Below are 18,833 nucleotides of genomic sequence, written 5' to 3'. Positions count from 1 at the left end.
GCCTGGAAAGAAATCTAAGCGTTGGATTGTGCACTTATAAACGGAGCCATTTCCATCCTCTCAGCAGCTCTCAGGCTCCCTGGAGTCTGGCCCCAAACTATCTGTCCAAAAAATCCAGGGCAGGCAGACACATGCACGTACACACACAGGCCCTTCTCCCACGCCAACCCAAGGGGCTCTTCTGGCCATGGTGGTCTCTCCTGAGAAGTGCTGCCTTGGCCATCCTCAGCCCTTGTGCAGCTCACACTCCATCTGCAGGGAGAGGAAGCCACAGTGCCAGGCTTGCACAAGGCTGCGGCTCAAACATAGCTCAGCACCTGGAGAGGCTCTCTGTGACACCCCAAGTCCCCACACCACCCGCCTTGACCAACACCCAGTGGAGGATGGAGCACACCCCACCCCTAGCTTCAAGTCTTGGGCCTGGGGCCTCTAGAAGGGGAGATTCCAACCAATTCCCCATCCAACCCCCAGAGGGATAGAGGCACGATAGTATAAGCATGGTCCAGCTGCTCACAGCAAGCTCTGGGGTTCTGTGTGGGGGTGTCAGAGCTGGGAGGGACACAAAGCGCTGGCCCCACCCTTAGTTCCCAGTCAGAGAAACTGAAGCCTGGCAAAGGGAAAGGGCCAGCTGAAGCCACACATCACAGCACAGCAGCACCACACCCAGACCCCAGACTCCCAGTCACTGCCCTCAGCTCCTCTACTGCCTTCTTCCTACAACCTCCATGTCCACCCAAATTACAGCCACTGTGAGCCTTCTCTTCCCTCCCTCCTCGCAGGAAGCTGAGCAAACCAGGGTCCTGGGTTATGGCCTCAGTCTTGTAACGTGCAAAACAGAGTGAGGGTACCACTTATACCAACCAGCGCATATTACTGAGCCCTACCCCATCCAGTGCTCCTCCCTCAAATGTGACAGGGTCCTAGACTGTCTGGGCTGGGGGCAGGGAGGGGGAAGCAGAGAAGAAAGGACTCAGTGTCAGTGCACGTGTGAATATGCACACTGCAGCCAGGCTGAAGCGACAGGGAGAATGGGCATATGGGAAGCTGGGTGTGACGGAGCCAGAGAGCGGCTGGGGGGTATGGAGAGGATGGCACGGAAGCCCAGGAACAGAGGCCACTGGAGCTCCAACCTGCTTGCCTCCAGCAGGCATGGGGAACTCTGGGAACGCCAGTGCTGGAACTGGGTTGCTCAGGCAGCTCATTCTCACTGCCCTGTGGTCTGGCTGAGCCCGCCTGGAGGGAAGAGCTGACCCAGTGAGGTGACTTGCTTTTCCCTTCCATGGGCAGGGGAAAGGCCAGAGCCCGAGATGGAGAAGTTGTCAGTGGCTTCCTGTGGGGAAGTGAGAGTGGAGGTTCTCACACTGAATGGGTTTCCGAGGAGGAGGAATACTCGGGCACTGAGCACACAGGATAGTTTGCAAACAGCCAGGAAGCTTTCCCGGAGCAAACCCCACCAAAACAGAATTCTTTCACTGGGTAATATTTTCCTCTCTGCCCCTGTCACTCATCCTCAAACAGGTCTGTTGTTTTCATGATCTGGGAGAGGAAACCGAGCCCCTCTCAGCGGAGACCTCAGGCGCCAAACCAAACCACCGACAGATAGTCCCAGCTGGCTTCCCCTCCCACGAGTGGAGGGCATGGTGGAAAGTTTGGGTTAGAAATTCCCTCCACGCTCCCACATGCGCCTGAGGCCCAGCAGCTTGGGCTCTGCAGGGCCATGTAGCTGGGTAGGGCCAAGTTGTGGTCTCTGACCACAGATCTGTAGGGTGAGTGGGTGGCAACAAGTATTTATTGGGCACCTGTTATGGGCCAGGCACTTTGCATTTATGACCTAGCTTAATCTTCACAGCAACCTTGTGAGTGACTATTTTTCTCCCTATTTACGCAGGAGGAAACAGGCTCAGAGAGGCTGAGAAAAGTGCCCACAGTCATCCTGGTATGGAGGGACAGCGCCAAGATTTGAACACAGGTCTGTCTGAATCCAAAGCTCCTCCTACCCCACTCCATAGCCTTCCTGGAAAGTCTCTAGAATAGAAACTTCCCGGAAAAGCTCAGGTATATCAGAAGGCTTACCAGTCTGGAAGAAATGCCAGTGTCTGAGACCTACTGACCCATGGACAGAGCCCAGCAGCACACACTCCAGTGCCCTGTGGATGACTGGCAGCCAGGGCCCAGAGGGCTGCCCAGAGGGACTGGGGCAAGTTGAGAGGGGCTCCGGGCACCTAGAGCATCTGCTTACCTTCCTGCAGCTTCACACTCTGGAGGTAGAGGGGGTTCCTCAGGACGTCGCAGCGGCCAGGCTCGTCCTCCTTGGTGAAGAGCAGCAGGTCCGAATAGGCAAACAATGTCACCTGGGTTGACAGAGAGCAAACATAACTGGCTACTTTGCTGTCCTCTGGAGGCTGGGAGCCACAACCTCCCTGAGAAGGTGGGGAGTCATAGCCTCCCCAGGTAACACATCCTCATCATCTCACACAGAACCAGGAGCAGTACTCAGTACAGCCTCAGCCAAGGGCAGACCTGACCTGCAGTCAAGATGGCCCCACCACCCTCCAGTTTCCTATACTTCTACTCCTCAAAGTAGGAAAAAAGCAAACAGAAGGGGGAAAGCGGCCCTCATGGCAGCTGGTCTCTGCAAGCTTCTTCACAGCCTGATCCCCTAGGCCTACCTCTCTGACCAAATGCTCCTGGAGTCTCCAGCCCAGCACCTGGGGCTTGGAGCCACCCTTAAGCTGTAAGATTTTCCATATTTGCTTTTATTCTGCTGTAAGTGTCTGGCTGAAAGAGCACTGGACTTGAGAGTCAGAAGTCAGGAGACTCCTATCCCAGCTCTGCCACTAACTAGCCACAAAAAAATTGGCTTAAACTCCCTAACCCCTTCAGTTTTCTCAACAGTCCAAACAGGGAGAAGAGTCCCTGCCCGGCATTCTTACAAGCTCCTTCCACAAGCTCTTTGCAGACTGAGTAAAGCGCCACACAATGTGAGCTAATATTACCAAATTCCTTGCAGATAAGTTTAATTGCATTAATGAGAAATCAGTTCAAGAAACAGCCAGTTACTCACACTCTAGTACAGACATGCACATCACTTTTATCTCTTTTATGCATTAGCTGCTCCAAAAATAAAGGCAGAGGCTATTCTTAGACTTTATAGGTAAACCAACAGGCACGCTCAGCATATTTTTATGCTAAGAAAATCCACTTGATCCTCTAATGCCACTGAAGATTACACTGTTCTTTGTTTTGCAAATCCTGCAGCGGACTTTAGTCAAAAGCAATAAAATCCAATTTTAGATTCTCCAAATAAAATAAAATGTTATTAATTATATGAACTTCCCTTTGAGGTATCAAACACCTGACACCATGTCTCTTCTGAAGAAGAACCAGCCAGAAGGGCCTGGCACGCACTGAAAGGTACCATGAGTGTGTGTTGCACTGTTGGTGACATTTACAAAGCCAACAGGTTAACATTCAGCTATCAACCTGTTAAAAATGACCCCACAGCCCCATTTCTGAGACTCTGTCCTACAGAAATACTTACAAGGAGGTATCAATATGAACATACGAGGATGTTCTCAGCAGCATTTTTGTAATTTAAGAAAATGACAAACATTCATCAAGAGAAGATGAATAAAATGAATTATGCTACCTTCATATGGCAGAATTGTATGCAACTATTAAAAAATTAAGTAGAGCTATGTGGGCAGAAATAGAAATCTGTCTATCATAAATCAAAACAGTGCAATGTGCAAAAATACCTAGCATAGAGTCCAATTTTGTAAAACAAAACGATAAATTTCTCATAGTTATACCTTTTTAAAATAGCTAAGATGCCACACTCCTCACTCCAGGGAGTGGAATTTTAATTGATACATTTTAATTTAATGTGTATTATATTTGCAATCACTGTTACTTTTGTAATTTAAAGATATAGAATATATACTAAAAGATGGCTTGGCTTCTTGAGTGTAGCACAAATACAGAGGCTTGAGGAAATCTGGGCTGCAGAGACAACAGGGAGATGTCCCTGAAGGAGCTCTCGGGGGCTTTGGCTTCTCTGATGGGGCCCAAACATGAAGATTCCAGAACTCTGGGCTATAAGGCATCTTGGTGGTGACCCTAACCCTTCCCACCACAGGCCTGTCTCAATGCAGCCCAAGAGAAGCCTTCATGTGTTGAACGCTTACTTTCTGCTCAGTGGATCCTCACTTGTAAATAACACCACTGCCCTCATTTACAGACGAGGACCCTAGAGATCAGAGAGGTTAAGTGACCTGTCCATGGCCACACAGCCAGGGACCATTACCCAGGTATGGCTGACCTAAAGCTCTCACTATACAGAGAGGTAGCAATGTGCCTACAGCTGTTTAGTTCCTGAATGTGAAAGAATCCAGAGACCAGACAGGAGGAGCAAATGAGGCAAACATAATAAATAATAATAATAATAATGTTAAGAAAAGAGGGGAAGAAAATGACCCAAGAGCTCAGAAGGAGTCAAGGAATTGGTTGTCTGAGAAGACTTCAAAGTCTGAGCGATGGAAAGAAGGCTCTAAACTAGCCAGAAACACAAGGCAAACACCCTCAGAGTCCCACAAAACGTGTCTTCTCTGACTCAAGGGAAATCTGGTAGTCACCTCCAGACCCAGAGGGAGGCTGGCAGGGCAAGGGCTAGAGCCAACAATCTGTCAGGAGCCTAGAAAGTTAAAAAAAAAAAAGAAAAGAAAAACAAAACAAACAACAAAAAAAAACAGCCCAGGCCCAGAGAGGGGTGGAAGTAGGGCAAGTGAGAGGAGCCACCAGCAACTGGGGAAGAACCATGAGCAAGGTGAGAAAAGGCCCAGGCCACCACTCTGGCTCAGATTCCCAGGGCTGAGAATATGGTCTAGACAGGAAGTGATTAAGACAAAAATGAAAAATTTCCCAAAGGTTGGGTCAGGGAAAGGCCAGAACTGGCACACAGCTAGAGGCAGAGCAGAGGGGCAAGCGCGCCAGGGAGGGCATGTAGACTCCCCCATCTCACCAGCACCAGCAGGGGCCACGGCAGTCCATGGGAAAGTGATGCCCATCTCCATGGCCCAATCACCTGTCGCGTTCCACAGCAGGCCACGGGGGTCACCCGGTGTCTTTCCCACACTTGCTCCAGGGACACATCTGATTTTCCAAAGGGACCACTTGGTAAGGGGGTCCTTACCACTTGGACGGTGGCTTCTCCCAAGTGGCCCTAATCAAGCTTCTTCTTGGGAATCTGACCTAAGAGCAGGGTTTACTGAAAACACATTGGTGCCTTAGTTAATAGTAAACTCCATGAGTCAGTGTGTAAAGGGAGGGTGTGTATGTCTTGTGCTTCATGGTATTCCCAGAACCTCGCACAGGGTGATAGACCTCAGGGCACATTAATCAAGTCTATTACTTCTGGAAGTGGGGTGTTATGAGGGTAGTTCATGGTGTGGGACTGGATCAGCTCACAGATGTTAGCAAACTTGAGTATGCCCAGAGAAGTGATGGGACAAAGAACCAAGGAGGAACATTCCACATATAAAGATTTCTGTTGAGTGTAAGGGAGAATGCTCTACAATTTAGCCCTCCCCAGTAACAAAACCACTGCTCTAATGGCTACCCTAGAAGATTCAAGCACCAATCAGAAAACCATTTAACTGGAAAGTTACAAGGAAGCAATTAGAATGGATGACTCCTGAAAGCCTAACCAACGCTGAAATTTTATGAATTTATCCAAATCCCTTTGAATTTTTTTTTTTTTTTTTTTTTTTTTGGTGTGAGTAGCATGATAGGGTGCCCAGATCTACATGTTTGGTTGCTATCATACTTCAAGAAAAAGGAATATATTAATATTTATTTTACTTGTCTTCAAATTGCTTCCTTCAATCTTCAAGGCGAAGGGAAAGGAGTCTCTTTGTTCTAAGATTCCAGAGATCTATAAAGCAGGGTTTTTGGACGAATTGCAACTGTCACAAGGCTCTGGCTTCAGCTTGTGTTCCTTAGTTTGTCTTTATGCAGACATGCCAGAAGCAGTGTGGGGTCATGGAAAGCATCGCTGAGCCAGAAAGACCCGAGTGCTAATCCCGGCTCCATTCCTTACCAGCCTGGAGACTCTTGGGTCCTGGTGAATCTCACTGGAGCCTCAGTTGCCTCAACTACAGAGTGGGGACAATCGTGCCTCTCATGGGGGTGCTGCAAGAGCTAATTGGGGTCAAGTATGTAAAATGCATACACAATGAGGATACACAGTAAGTGCTCAATGTTTGCAGATTCAAGGGTAAGTGCACAAACAGAAGAGTGAATTTAGACTTATGTATACGTTTCAGGGTGGCTGCCATCTCTAACTGGCTTCTTGTGAGTCTGGTGAATTTAGGGCCACACCTCAATTTCTGACCCTTGGATGCCTGACTTAGCTCCACTACATTCTCATTCACCAAACGTGGCTCTAAGTGACTTCTCATCCCTAAAACTTAAATCCCTCCCAACAGATGAAGTTTTACTCCCACTGAGATAATTCAGAAGATATGCAAAGATTTTTAAGTTCCTGAAGTTTGCAAAGTTCCCAAGAAGAGGTTCGGAGAAGAGAGGTCCAGACACGCAGCAGACAATAGCGAGCGGTGGAAGGGAGCATGCAGCCCCCCAAGGCACTCCCTTGAAAAAGATAATGTGCATTTGGAATAGATGAGTTCCAGTCCAGTCTGCTTACTTAAAAAACAAACCAACCTCCTGCTTCAGCCACAGTCACACATAGTGTCCCAGAAGGCTGAGGTTTAAAGGGTCCTTAGAGACCAACCTCTGACCCTGCCCTTACTGCCTCAAATACACACATACTGCTGCTGCTGCTCAGATGGGAAGACTGAGGAAGAAGGAAGAAATCACATGTGAGCCAGCAGCAGAGCTGGGACTCGATATAGACTTCCTGTCTCCAAGTTTCCTGATCTTTCCACTACCCCAAGCTGCCACTCGGCTCAGCCAAGGCAGCTCTATACTGGGGCCTGATCTGCAAAGAGTCTGCCACCCTCACCCCATGACCCCAGGTAGCCAGGGCAGAGCCCAGGGCTCCAACTTCTACACCCAAGTAGTTTTAAGCTCAGAGACTGAACTGGCCAGCTCCGGGGTTATGTGGATGAATGAAGTTCTCCCAATTCGAGAAAAGCATCCCAGGCCAGCTCCCAGAAGGGTGGCACAGCTCCCATGTCAGCACCCTGCTGGGAGAGCTAGAACCCAGGCGAAATCATAGACTCGTCTCTCAGAAGAGGATGTGGGATTTGGGTTAACACAGGCCCAGAAAACTTGGGTAAACTGATGCTGGTCTAAAAATTCACTTCGGCTAATAGCTTTACTCTTCCCACCACCAAAGTTACCCCCCACAGCCAGGGTAAATTGCCATCTCTTCTGCTCCTGAGAGGAAGGTAGGGTAAACAATGGGGTGTCTTTAGGGGCTGGGGAAACTTTCTAACCATCAAAGAAGAATTCAACAGCTTTGAAAAGAGATGTACAAGAAAAAGCTGTAGCCTTTGCTAGGGAGAGTGGAGGGGTCCTTTTCAGGTCTCCCCTACCCTGAGAGTGTACACTTCTAAGATACTCAGAAAGAGACCCAAGTGAGGGTCCTGAAGGATGCCAATGAAGCCCACAGAGAAAGCCCCCTAAAAAACGCAGGTGAAAGTCTTACCTGGGCAGCCTTGTTCCTCCCTTCGTACAGCAGCAGCTCCTCTGACAGCAGGAGGGTCCGGGCAGGGTTACAGAGATCTAGAGGCTGGAAATAAAGCAGGTTGAGTGGGCAGTTCAAAAAGAGGCTGGGTGAGGAGCTGGGGGAGGAAGCGGCAGCTTGTCAAAGCCAGCCACAGAGAACCCTCTGACCCAGAGAAGACTGTCAGCCCGCCACCAACCCGAGAACCCACACACCCCCTCATACATAAGATGGAAACAGAAAGACAGACGCTGCTGTCCTGTGGAACTGTTGCTGCTACCTTCCCCATCAACCTTCTCCGTGAGAGCTACACTCACTGACAGGAAGTCTAACCACAGGCTTAGGCCCTCTGCAGTCCTCAGTCCCAGCTCCCACCCCCCACTGCACTGGGTTCCTGGGCCCTCCCAGCCCCCGTCATCCCCCATCTATCCTGTTCATGCCTCACAGGACTAGGAGGCATCCTGAGAGCCACATGCCAAGAGATTTGGTCACTTGAGTTCCTTCAAGGCCAGGCCAGTCCCTGCTCTGCATTCATAACACACTTGAACTGACTGTCTCCTTCTCAGCCAATCCCCATAGGGTCAATTCACACCCAAACCTCTCACCCTATTCCATCACCTTGCCTAGCCCAGCCCAGAGGAAGCTCCCTAAGCTCTGGATTACCCAGCAGCACTTGTCCTTATGACTGTATATTTCTTTTTTTTTTTTTTTTTTTTTTTTTTTTTGAGACGGAGTCTCGCTTTGTCGCCCAGGCTGGAGTGCAGTGGCCAGATCTCAGCTCACTGCAAGCTCCGCCTCCCGGGTTTATGCCATTCTCCTGCCTCAGCCTCCCAAGTAGCTGGGACTACAGGCGCGCGCCACCTCGCCCAGCTAGTTTTTTGTATTTTTTAGTAGAGACGGGGTTTCACCATATTAGCCAGGATGGTCTCAATCTCCTGACCTCATGATCCACCCGTCTCGGCCTCCCAAATGACTGTATATTTCTAACATGGCTTCTAAGTACATGACATCAAGTAAGGTACTTAAAGGAAGATCATGAAACAAACAGCAAGCTGGACCTGAAATCCCAGCTACTTGGGAGGCTGAGGTGGAAGGATCACTTGAGGCCAGGAGCTTGAGGTTACAGTGAGCTACGATCATACCACTGCACTCCGGCCTGGGGGACAGAGCAAGAGACTGTCTCTTGAATAAAAGTAGTTTCTTATACAAATATTAAAATGAATATGAAAATTAGACACAGGCCGGGTGCAGTGGTTCATGCCTGTAATCTCAGCACTTTGGGAGGCTGAGGCTGGTGGATCATCTGAGGTCAGGAGTTCAAGACCAGCCTGGCCAACATGATAAAACCCCATCTCTACTAAAACTACAAAAAATTAGCTGGGCATGGTGGTGGGCACCTGTAATCCCAGCTACTTGGGAGGCTGAGGCAGGAGAAGCGCTTGAACCTGGGAGGTGGAGGTTGCAGTGAGCCGAGATCGCGCCATTGCACTCCAGCCTGGGCAACAAGAGCGAAATTCCATCTCAAAAAAAAAAAAAAAAAAAAAAAAAAGGAAAGAAATTAGACATTGTAGATGCCAAGAACTTTGTGTCGCATGCTAAGAAAGAGAAGAGACCCACAGAAAGGCCAAGGCCAGGACCTGCTGACAGAGTTGTCTAAGGGGAGGCATGTGAGCTCCCAGAGATGTGTTGCATCCTAACAAAGTGTGCCTACTGGACAGTGACAGGCCCAGACTGGGATGCCAGGGAGACCAGAGAGGCATAGGCAGAAATGAAGCCCTTGGGGCCAAGTCACGTCTATGTTGCTGGTAAGATGATAAACCATTAGAATCTTCCTGCAAAACAATTTGTCAATATGTATAAAGAGTCTTTAAAATGTTTATGACCCATGACCCAGTCATTTCCCTTTCAGCAATCTCTCCCAAGGAAAATAATCAGAGAGGCAATCCACGAGCAAGGATTTTCATCACAGTGTTATTTACGATAGCAAAATAGTAGACAGAAGTATCTGAATACAGAACTGGTTAAATAAATACAGTATACCCACGTAATAGAAGAGAGGGCAACTACCATAAAACACAGAATATTTAGTGGTGTGGGAAAGGTTCATGCTACAATTTTCATTTTAAAAAGGCAACATGACATAAAATATAGAATAAGATCTGTTTTTTAATGTGTACATGCACACAGAAAAGATGCTGAAATGTTCACACTATCATATCTGGGTGTTGGAATAAATAAAGGTTTTCGGGTTTTGTTTTATTTTGTTTTGTTTTGTTTTTTTGAGACGGAATCTCACTCTGTCTCCTAGGCTGGAGTGTAGTGGTATGATCTCAGCTCACTGCAACCTTCGCCCCCCAGGTTCAAGTGATTCTCCTGCCTCAGACTCCCGAATAGCTGCGATTACAGGCATCTGCCACCGCGCCCAGCTAATTTTTTTGTAGTTTTAGTAGAGACGGGGTTTTACTGTCTTGGCCAGGCTGGTCTTGAACTCCTGACCTCAAATGATCCACCCACCTAGGCCTCCCAAAGTGCTGGGATTACCAAGCCACCATGCCCGGTCCAATAAAGGTTATTTTTAAAGAGAAAGAGAGATAAATGGGGAGGAAGAGGGGAAAGAAGAAGAAGCTGGAGTACAGTGTTATGATCATAGCTCTCTGTAACCTCAAACTCCTGGCCTCAAATGATCCTTCCACCTCAACCTCCCAAGTAACTGGGATTTCAGGCCCAGCTTGCTGTTCATTTCATTATCTTTCTTCAAGCATTTTGTTTGACGTTGGAGAATAAGAGAGATCTAGTGAATCGCAGGCCACCAGTGAATACAGGTCAAACATGTTTGCAGAGACCAGGGAGACCAGATAAGCCACAGACCCCAAGGGTCTCCCCTCAGTTGTTTCCAAATAAAAAAACCACTGAGTGAGCCAGGGAGTGGGAGCATCAGCAAACAGGCTCTGTGACATGGCAACAAGCAGCTGGGGTCCACCTGCCCTGTCCCCAGAGAAAGGGGAGGCAAGGTAGGGGAAGGAGAGGACCCTTTCCTTGCTGGGCTCCCCCGGCCTCACTTTTTCCTGTGTATCTCCCTGGAAATCTCTGCTCCCTCAGTATAAGCCCCTAGAATCCTGTGCATCTAAAGCTACTTATCTTTCCCAAAACGGGGCCCTCAGTCCTGGGATAAGGCATCATCCCTGAGTCCTGGGGCAAGGGCCCTCCTCTTTCTCCGTTCCTCCTGAGGGAACCCTTAGGACCATTCACGGGCTTACCTGAACAAAGACGGGGAACACCAGGACTTTAGGGGCCAGAGTGACATAGGTGCCATAGCTTGAGTGCGTGGCATGCGGCCTCACGACTGGGCAGTTTTGGTAGTTCCCATGGCCCTTCATGGTCTGCACTGTCTTCATCAGCCGTGACTTCTTCCCCAGGCCCGTGTAGGACTTCCCTTTACTGGGACTCCCTGATTCTGTGAAACAGAGATGGGGGACTATGATACATTTTCATCACTCCTGCAAAGGTGTCCCCTCTGTAGAAATGGGACATGGACTCATTCTGTCAACAACCACTTACTGAGCAGCTACTTTGTGCCAGGTCCTGCGCATGATGCGAAACACAGGGAGGCCTCACATGGGCTCGGGCCTCAAGGAATTCCCTCACACTCTAGTGAGAGATGTTGACACATGAGAAAGCAAGTCCAGGACTAGCACAGCGCTGGGCACTACCAGCTATGACAGAGGCAGCATGCTCCACCTGCTGCCCCAGGCCTGGATCGGACTTTCCAGTTCGGCCTTACGCTTTTAAAAATCAAGAAATCGCTCATATTTGAAAAATCAGAAGATTTGGCCTCACTGAGCCCACAGTCCCATGTGGAACTATCAGTTAGAACAGAGTGGTGACCAGCCTGTGTGGCAGGGCACACGCTCTCCTCACCAGACCCCCACACCATTCCCACTACTCCCTGCACAACCTCAGCCCAGCCCAACCTGTTTCCTCCCTCCCTGCCCCACAGACAAAAGTCCACAGCAGCAGCAGCAGAGACCAAAGGCTTTCCCAGGATGTACTGGAGTCCGCCCTCTGCAGCCAAGGGAGCTAGAGCAGCCTGGCCCACTCCAGTCAGTCTAGAATAAGGAGTAGCACTTGCTGCCCCAGGTCACAGTAAAGCACACAAGCTTCAAAGCCAGGTGGCTGTGCTCAATCCTGCTCCCCTGCTTACCAGCTGGGTGAGCTTGGGCAACTTATTTCACCCTCAGAGTCTTGATTTCCTCAACTGTAATAACAGTGCCAAGCTCACTGGGTTACAGTGAGGATTAAATGAAATGCTCTAAGTGAAGTCTTTGGAACAGTGCCTGGAACCCAGTAAGTGTGTGATAAAAGTTAGCTGCTAACTCGTTGTTTCGTTGTTGTGATTTCTCCACTTGGAAAAGCAAGTTTGGGAGTCAGGTGCCCCGTAGGACTCTGGGAGTCCCAGGCTTCACTGTATTCAGGAGGTACTCCAGCTTGGCCACCAACTCACAAATCATTCTAATCATAAGGAAAGACAGAGAGAGAAACAGAGAAACAAGGCCACCCCCAGGAAGGAGAGCAGAACCTGTAATGGCGGTGGGAGGGGTCCCTCTTTGAGGGCACACTGATGGACACACACCCCTCACCCTGAACAAGGGATGGTGCCCAGGTTTTTTGTTGTTTTTTGTTTGTTTGTTTGAGATGGAGTTTCGCTCTTGTTGTCCAGGCTGGAGTTCAATGGCCAATCTCAGCTCACTGCAGCCTCCGCCTCCCAGGTTCAAGTGATTCTCCTGCCTCAGTCTCCCAAGTAGCCGGGATTACAGGCATGCGCCACCACACCTAGCTAATTTTGTATTTTTAGTAGAGACAGGGTTTCTCCATGTTGGTCAGGCTGGCCTTGAACTCCCGACCTCAGGTGATCTGCCCACCTCAGCCTCCCAAAGTGCTGGGATTACAGGCATGAGCCACCATGCCCAGCCTGTGCACAGGTTTTTATCACGTCCCATCTAGTGGGCAGAGGGACAAAACACAAAGTCGCTAAAAAGTCAGGGGTTCCTGGACCAAGCAGGTGGGAAGGAAACTCCAGAGCAGTCAGGGGAAACTCCACACACTCCTGGGCCCCTTCTAAGGCATTCCTGCTACTGCGTGGCAACTACCAGGTCCTCACTGACCTGGGTGCCCAGCCTGGTCCCGGGCGCAGGCCTCCTTCTGCTTCCAGCAGCCCTGGCCGTGAGGGGGGAGCCAGTGGCCTGACCCCAGCTATACCTCAGGGAAGCGCCCCACCAACACGCACCCACAGTGTCGGAGGAAAAACTCACCTCAGAAGGTTTCACACTTGCTTCCTCCTCCCACCGCCTGCCCCTTCTCACCGAGCAAGGTGAGAAAAACAAGTTGACTCCCCCCATGCCCCTGACAAGTGACCACTGATCATAGACGAATCTGGGGGCAGTGCTCAAACCACCATAACTCAAACCACTTCCTGCCTCTTCTGTGAGTCACACAGAGAGGAGCAGAATGAGCATGAGCTCAGGATGGGCACAGGAGGAACAGACACAAGGAAGATGTCACATAGCTCCTTGTCTGATCTGGCCCTGCACATCAGCCCCAGAGGGGTGTGTGCTGCCAGGCCCTGGACCCTTTGCTTAAAGCACCATCCTGAGTCTCAAGATCCTCACTGAATTTGAGTTGGATAAGACACCCAAGCTTGATCACTGACTTCCCAAGTCAGAGACAGTCTGTGTAACCCTGAACAGCTTCCTTCCTTCTCTGAATCAAAGTTTTCTCCACTTTGAAGTGGAGATAATACTGATTGCTGCCTTGCTTGCCACAGGGCCAGTGGGAGGTTCACACAAGAGACCTGATGGAAGAGAGCTTGGTGGATTGTACCACAGTGTGAGTAGTCAGGGCATTATCACAAACCCTAAGCCTCCAAGTAATCCACCTATCAGGGCTAGTAGAAGGACAGGCAGGGCTGCTGGGTCTCAAACTGTGCTATGAATGAAACCCCATGGCCAGCCTGGATCTAGACAGTCTAATTTAACATGGTCAAGCCTACAGCAGAGAAGGCAAAACCATGCAGGACTGACAAGTAGGTGACTGGAGCAAAATAGACCAAAATTAAAGATGGGTACCCTTTGTAGATGCCAAAATCTGGGTCCTGGGCCCCCAGTCTCAGATTTAAAAATTGATTTCTTCCCTTCTCTAGCTCAGGAGCCCAGGGCTGTCACAGAATCCTCACCAAGGGCCTCACCTAAAGCAACCAACACATAACTCTGCCTTCAGAGAGGAAAAGTTGGCTCAGCCCCATTTGGTAGACAAGGAAACTGAGGTCTGGAATGGTAGGGTGACTGGTCATTTGGTCAGTAAATTATACAAGGCAGGATTAACCCAACCCATGCAGCAGTCATGCCCTCGTGTCCAATCTCCACCCACCCCTGGATAATATGTGCCCAGTGGGAGTGGCTCTGGCTCTGCAAAACTGATTTTTTTTTTTTTTTTTTTTTTTTTTTTTTAGAACAGTACAGCTTGCAACCCAGTTACTGAGCTCTGTGAAGGCAAACTCATTTACTTCCCACCTGCTACCGATGTCTGGTCCAAACCCCCATATCACCCTTTTTTCCTCCAACACCTGCTTCACTGACCAAATACAGTAATTACAGGGCTTTGCTCCCAGATTCTGAGGCGAGCCCTGGCAGCCACCCTGCCCTGACAGTGGCAAATCTGAGGCCAGGTCACCTTTACAGGGCAAAGACAATGCCAAGGACACCAGCAGCCCTGGGAAACATGCCAACCACAGCCGGGCAGGCACTCCAGGCTCCGGAAGGGTACCAGACCCTATTCAACTCAGGATGGCTTAACTCTCCCTTCTATTCAATTCAGGATGACCCAATACTCCTGAAGGGCTATGTCTTGGCAGCCCAGCCAGAGGAGGGGGACTGAGAAGCCAGCACCCTGGTGAGAGCCTTAACCTCTGGACAACCCCAAGTGTGTTTAAGGGAAATTATGTGCCCTGAATTTCACCCTTTCCTCTGAATCCTAAAACTGTGAGCTACAAAGACTTTATCCCTGGTAAAGAGTGAAGATTTATTATTATGAAGAATACATAAAGTCAAGATCTTAATACAATATATTCAAAGAGCTACCATGGTTATTAATATCATCATCATTTCCTCACTTGTCCCTTTCCCCATGGCTCAGATGACTGTGCTCTTGCTGACTTACTATGTATTATACTCTCAGAGGGGAATGCAACATGGATATAGACTAGGGGCACAGCAGGGACATAAAGAGGTACCTCTAAAACTGAGAAGGGATCAACCCCAGACACCAGCTGTGTGCATGGGCCCACTCCAGGCAGCACACTTCTCCAGTCCCCCTCCTCCACGACCAGACTCCAAAGCCTCAGAGGCAACCCAAGTCATTCTCCTTCAGTCAGTCACACAACCAAAATTCTACTGAGTATCTGCTATCTGCCAGGCCCTGCGTCCTGCACTGGACCTACACAAATGAGCCAGACCCAGTCCTTAACCCTAATGAAGTCCCTACTGAGCAGCGGCATCTCCACTCTAACCTAACGTGCCAACCGAAAGCTTTTTAAAAACTCATCGTTGATGGAATACTACTCAGCCATTAAAAAAAAGGAATGAATTAACGGCATTTGCAGTGACCTGGATGAGATTGGAGACTATTTTTCTAAGTGAAGTAACTCGGGAATGGAAAACCAAACATTGTATGTTCTCAACGATACATGGGAGCTAAGTTGAGGATACAAAGGCATAAGAATGATACAATGGACTTTGGGGACTTAGGGGGAAGGGTGGGAGGGGGGCAAGGGATAAAAGACTACAAATAGGGTGCAGTGGATACTGCTCAGATTATGGGTGCACCAAAATCTCACAAATCACCACTAAAAATCTTACTCATGTAACCAAATACCACCTGTACCCCAAGAATCTATGGAAAAATAAAAAATAAAAATAAAACTCATCATTGAATTGCTGTGGGACTTCTCTCCAGAAGGAACACAGATTTATTTCCAACTGACCAGGCTCAACTGCCCAAATGCCCTAGACCGGAGAGAAAGAAGGTGTCTTCCATCAGCGTTCCTGAGCCTGATAGGAGTGCTTTACATACGCAAAAGGCACAAGCACTTTTCCAACTACCCCTATAAGCATCGCCTTCACACCACTGAGAGAGGAACAGCAAGGAAAAAAGTCTATGAGTGGCTAAGCAAAAGCCACTGTCAAGGAAGGCGGTCCAGACACTAGATGGACTTCTGAGTCAAAGCTCTCTGGCAGGCACTTGAAGGATCTCAAGGATTGCCCAGCCAGCTTTAGCCTCAAGACCGATATCTCAGCCTTCCTGGGAAAAGAAAGTGGTTTTGAGCTCAGCTTCCATCCCGATTTTAAAAGCCAAAGAAGAAGAATCCATCCAACAGCAGAGACATCTGTGCATTTCAAAGACAGCTACCCTCCGTATAGCATCTCTCAGTATACAGGCAACTACTCACAACCATTCTCTCATGGGATCCTCCCAACAACCCTCTGAGGTAGGAATTATTGACCCCATTTTATAAATGAAGAAACTGAGGCTCAGCGAGGGGACATGATTTTTTTTTTTTTTTTTTTTTAGACAGAGTCTCTCTCTGTCACCCAGGCTAGAGTGCAGTGGCATGATCTTGGCTCACTGCAACCTCCGCCTCCCAGGTTCAAGTGATTCTCCTGCCTCAGCCTCCCGAGTAGCTGGGACTATTGGCGCGCACCACCACGCCCAGCTGATTTTTGTATTTTTAGTAGAGACAGGGTTTCACTGTGTTAGCCAGGATGGTCTCAATCACCTGACCTGGTGATCCACCCACCTTGGCCTCCCAAAGTGCTGAGATTACAGGCATGAATCACCATGCCCAGCTGAGGAGACATGATTTACTCAAAATCACATAGTTAGAACTCTAACTCAAGACCTCCCAGCTCCACGCTCCATGACTCCCTTCCATGCAAGCCCAACCACATTGCCTCTGGCACCTAACATATATTAGTTGCTCAGTAAAATTGGATGAATCTCAGTTGAATGCCTGAGGCCTGGACACACTGTCTCTTAAATTGCCCTGGTAAGATCCCCTCTCCTCCTTCTTAGTTCTGGCTTCAAGGAAGAAAGACATTGGTTCCGTGAGGGAGAGAAGGTACCACATGGAAAGAGAGTCTGTGTCGATAGGCTAAGTGACCTTGACGCCATTGGAAAGGCCTCAGAACTCAGGGGCAGAGGCTGGGCCAGGCCTTAGCTGATCCTTGATGTCTCTCTGAGGTAGGAGGGCACAGCAGCAGCAGGAGACTCACCTTCGGGGATGGTATCCTCCTGGTACACAGGCCGGAGCAGCTGCAAGGGAAAGACAGGAGAACCACCTCAGCCACCTCAGCCCCAGGAGCAGGGCAGGACAGCCCAGGAGGCTGCTGGACACAGGGGCCCCAGGGGAGAGGAAGTGGAGCACCTCAGGGCACAAGAGAAAAACAGCAGTTCTGGTAACCAGCTGAGGGAGGAGGCAGGGAGAGAACACAAAATCCCAGAATATTCAAGTTAAAAGAGGCTTTATGGGTCATGAAGTCTAACCCCTTGGCAAGTCCCCAACTTCCTTTACAGCAGCTCGTTCCAAAGTGCATTCCATGGAACACTGGAATGGTAAGACGGTACCAACCACGCCCTCAAGGGTGCCCCCATCAGGCAAGTTTGGGAAATGCGGTGTTATTTGGGTGACACCACCTGCTGTAGTACAGGATGCCAGCAGAGCCTCTACTAGGCTCCTTTGCACTGGGAATCTCCTAGATGAGGAAGAGTACAGGATATGTCTCAAGCTTATCTGACCTCAGAACACCTTTTTTCTAGAGTATCTCATGGGACTAATGTTTTGGGGAGTGCACTCCATCATCCCACCATGCAATCAGGCAGTGTCTGCTTTTACCCCTCCTATGATGGGGGCTCACCACCTACCAACACAGCCCATTCCACTGGGGAAAAGCACAGGCTGGTAGAAAGCTCTTCCTTCTGTGAGTTGAAATCTTCCAGCCTGTGCATGCCCTGCTCTTGGATCTGTGCCCTGAGGCCACATAGACCCATCCGTCCTCCCCACAAAGAACAGCCTTGCAGAAGGCAGAGCTAGCACATACCCCATCTCCTTGCCCAACATCGCAGCCCCTTGCAGGCTCCTCATCACACAACTTTGGGTCTTCAAGTCTTCCTGGCCTCCCACAGGGACCCAATACCCTTCACCTTCCCCACACCAGCTGTCCATACCTGGCTCCCAGGATTCAGCGGGGCCAGGATGATGTAGTTGGGGTCGGTGGGGGCAGTGGCACGGGACAGTGCAGGCAGGGTGTGCTGGCCTCCACGCTTGGCCACCTCGGTGTAGCGCTCCCAGCCGCCAAGCAGCAGCCCATCAGAGCTGTCACATACCAGGTGGCAGCTGTGGCGCTGCTCTGGCCGTGCCTGGGCCCCATGGGTACAGTTCTTCTCCCGTTTGTTGGGGGGTGACTGGAGGTCATGTGTCGACTTGCAGGAGGCCCGCCGCAGGACCCCGCCATCTGGTCCTGGCTTGACCTGGGGGACCATGCGCCACACGAGTAGGATGATCTCACTAGGGCAGCTCCTAGAAGTTGGGGGATCACACAGAGAGGTTGAGCCTGGGGAAAACCAGTATCGGCCAGAGTGAGGGCCCACAGGGCAGGGAGGATGATGGGGGGAAGAGGAGGCAGACGCGGCAGGGAAGCCCCCAGTGTTGGGGCAGGAAGGGATGCAAGAAGCCATTTAAAGAAGAGACAGCAAATGGGTCACCTAGGTCAATTCCTATTGATGGGCAGTGGCTGAGAAGGACCCTGAGGTCAACGCCAGGTTCAACAGGAAAGAGTTCCATACTCAATCCATGATGCTTGTCATAAGCAAGATATAAGCAAGTAAAGCTCGGAGGTTACCTAAGTGCAAGCCCTCATGTGGCATTCCAGAAGCAGACCTAAAATCAGGCCATCGGGGTTTTACCCTAGGAGATCAAAATTTGGGAGACTCCAACATTTTCAAGAATAATTTTTTAATTGTGCAATTGAAACATTTGCAACATCTTCACGTCCTTAAATAACAAATGGACTTAGCTCTAAGGTAGCAGAAATAATTA

At 49.7% G+C, this 18,833-nt stretch overlaps 1 protein-coding gene across 7 annotated transcripts in view; it reads right to left on the bottom strand.

Moving 5' to 3' along the window:
- The window catches only part of RGS3 (regulator of G protein signaling 3), a 137,414-nt gene that overhangs the window by 69,808 nt on the left and 48,773 nt on the right, over nucleotides 1-18,833 (bottom strand). For 4 of the 7 annotated variants that reach the window (XM_007968345.3, XM_007968341.3, XM_037983901.2 and 1 more), the window contains 5 exons: nucleotides 17,963-18,314; nucleotides 17,011-17,050; nucleotides 10,945-11,141; nucleotides 7,670-7,753; nucleotides 2,240-2,351 (listed from right to left, as the gene is read on the bottom strand). In XM_007968345.3, the coding sequence (XP_007966536.1) occupies nucleotides 2,240-2,351; nucleotides 7,670-7,753; nucleotides 10,945-11,141; nucleotides 17,011-17,050; nucleotides 17,963-18,314 (785 nt within the window). Of the gene's footprint in view, nucleotides 1-2,239; nucleotides 2,352-5,020; nucleotides 7,629-7,669; nucleotides 7,754-7,912; nucleotides 7,936-10,944; nucleotides 11,142-12,996; nucleotides 13,128-17,010; nucleotides 17,051-17,962; nucleotides 18,315-18,833 lie in introns of those variants that run through there. The other 3 variants (XM_037983873.2, XM_037983886.2, XM_073021866.1) reach the window with 3 other exon arrangements.

This window comes from Chlorocebus sabaeus, chromosome 12 (genome assembly GCF_047675955.1).
Source record: "Chlorocebus sabaeus isolate Y175 chromosome 12, mChlSab1.0.hap1, whole genome shotgun sequence".
NCBI lineage: Eukaryota > Metazoa > Chordata > Mammalia > Primates > Cercopithecidae > Chlorocebus > Chlorocebus sabaeus.
This window is presented reverse-complemented; position numbering and strand designations above follow the sequence as displayed.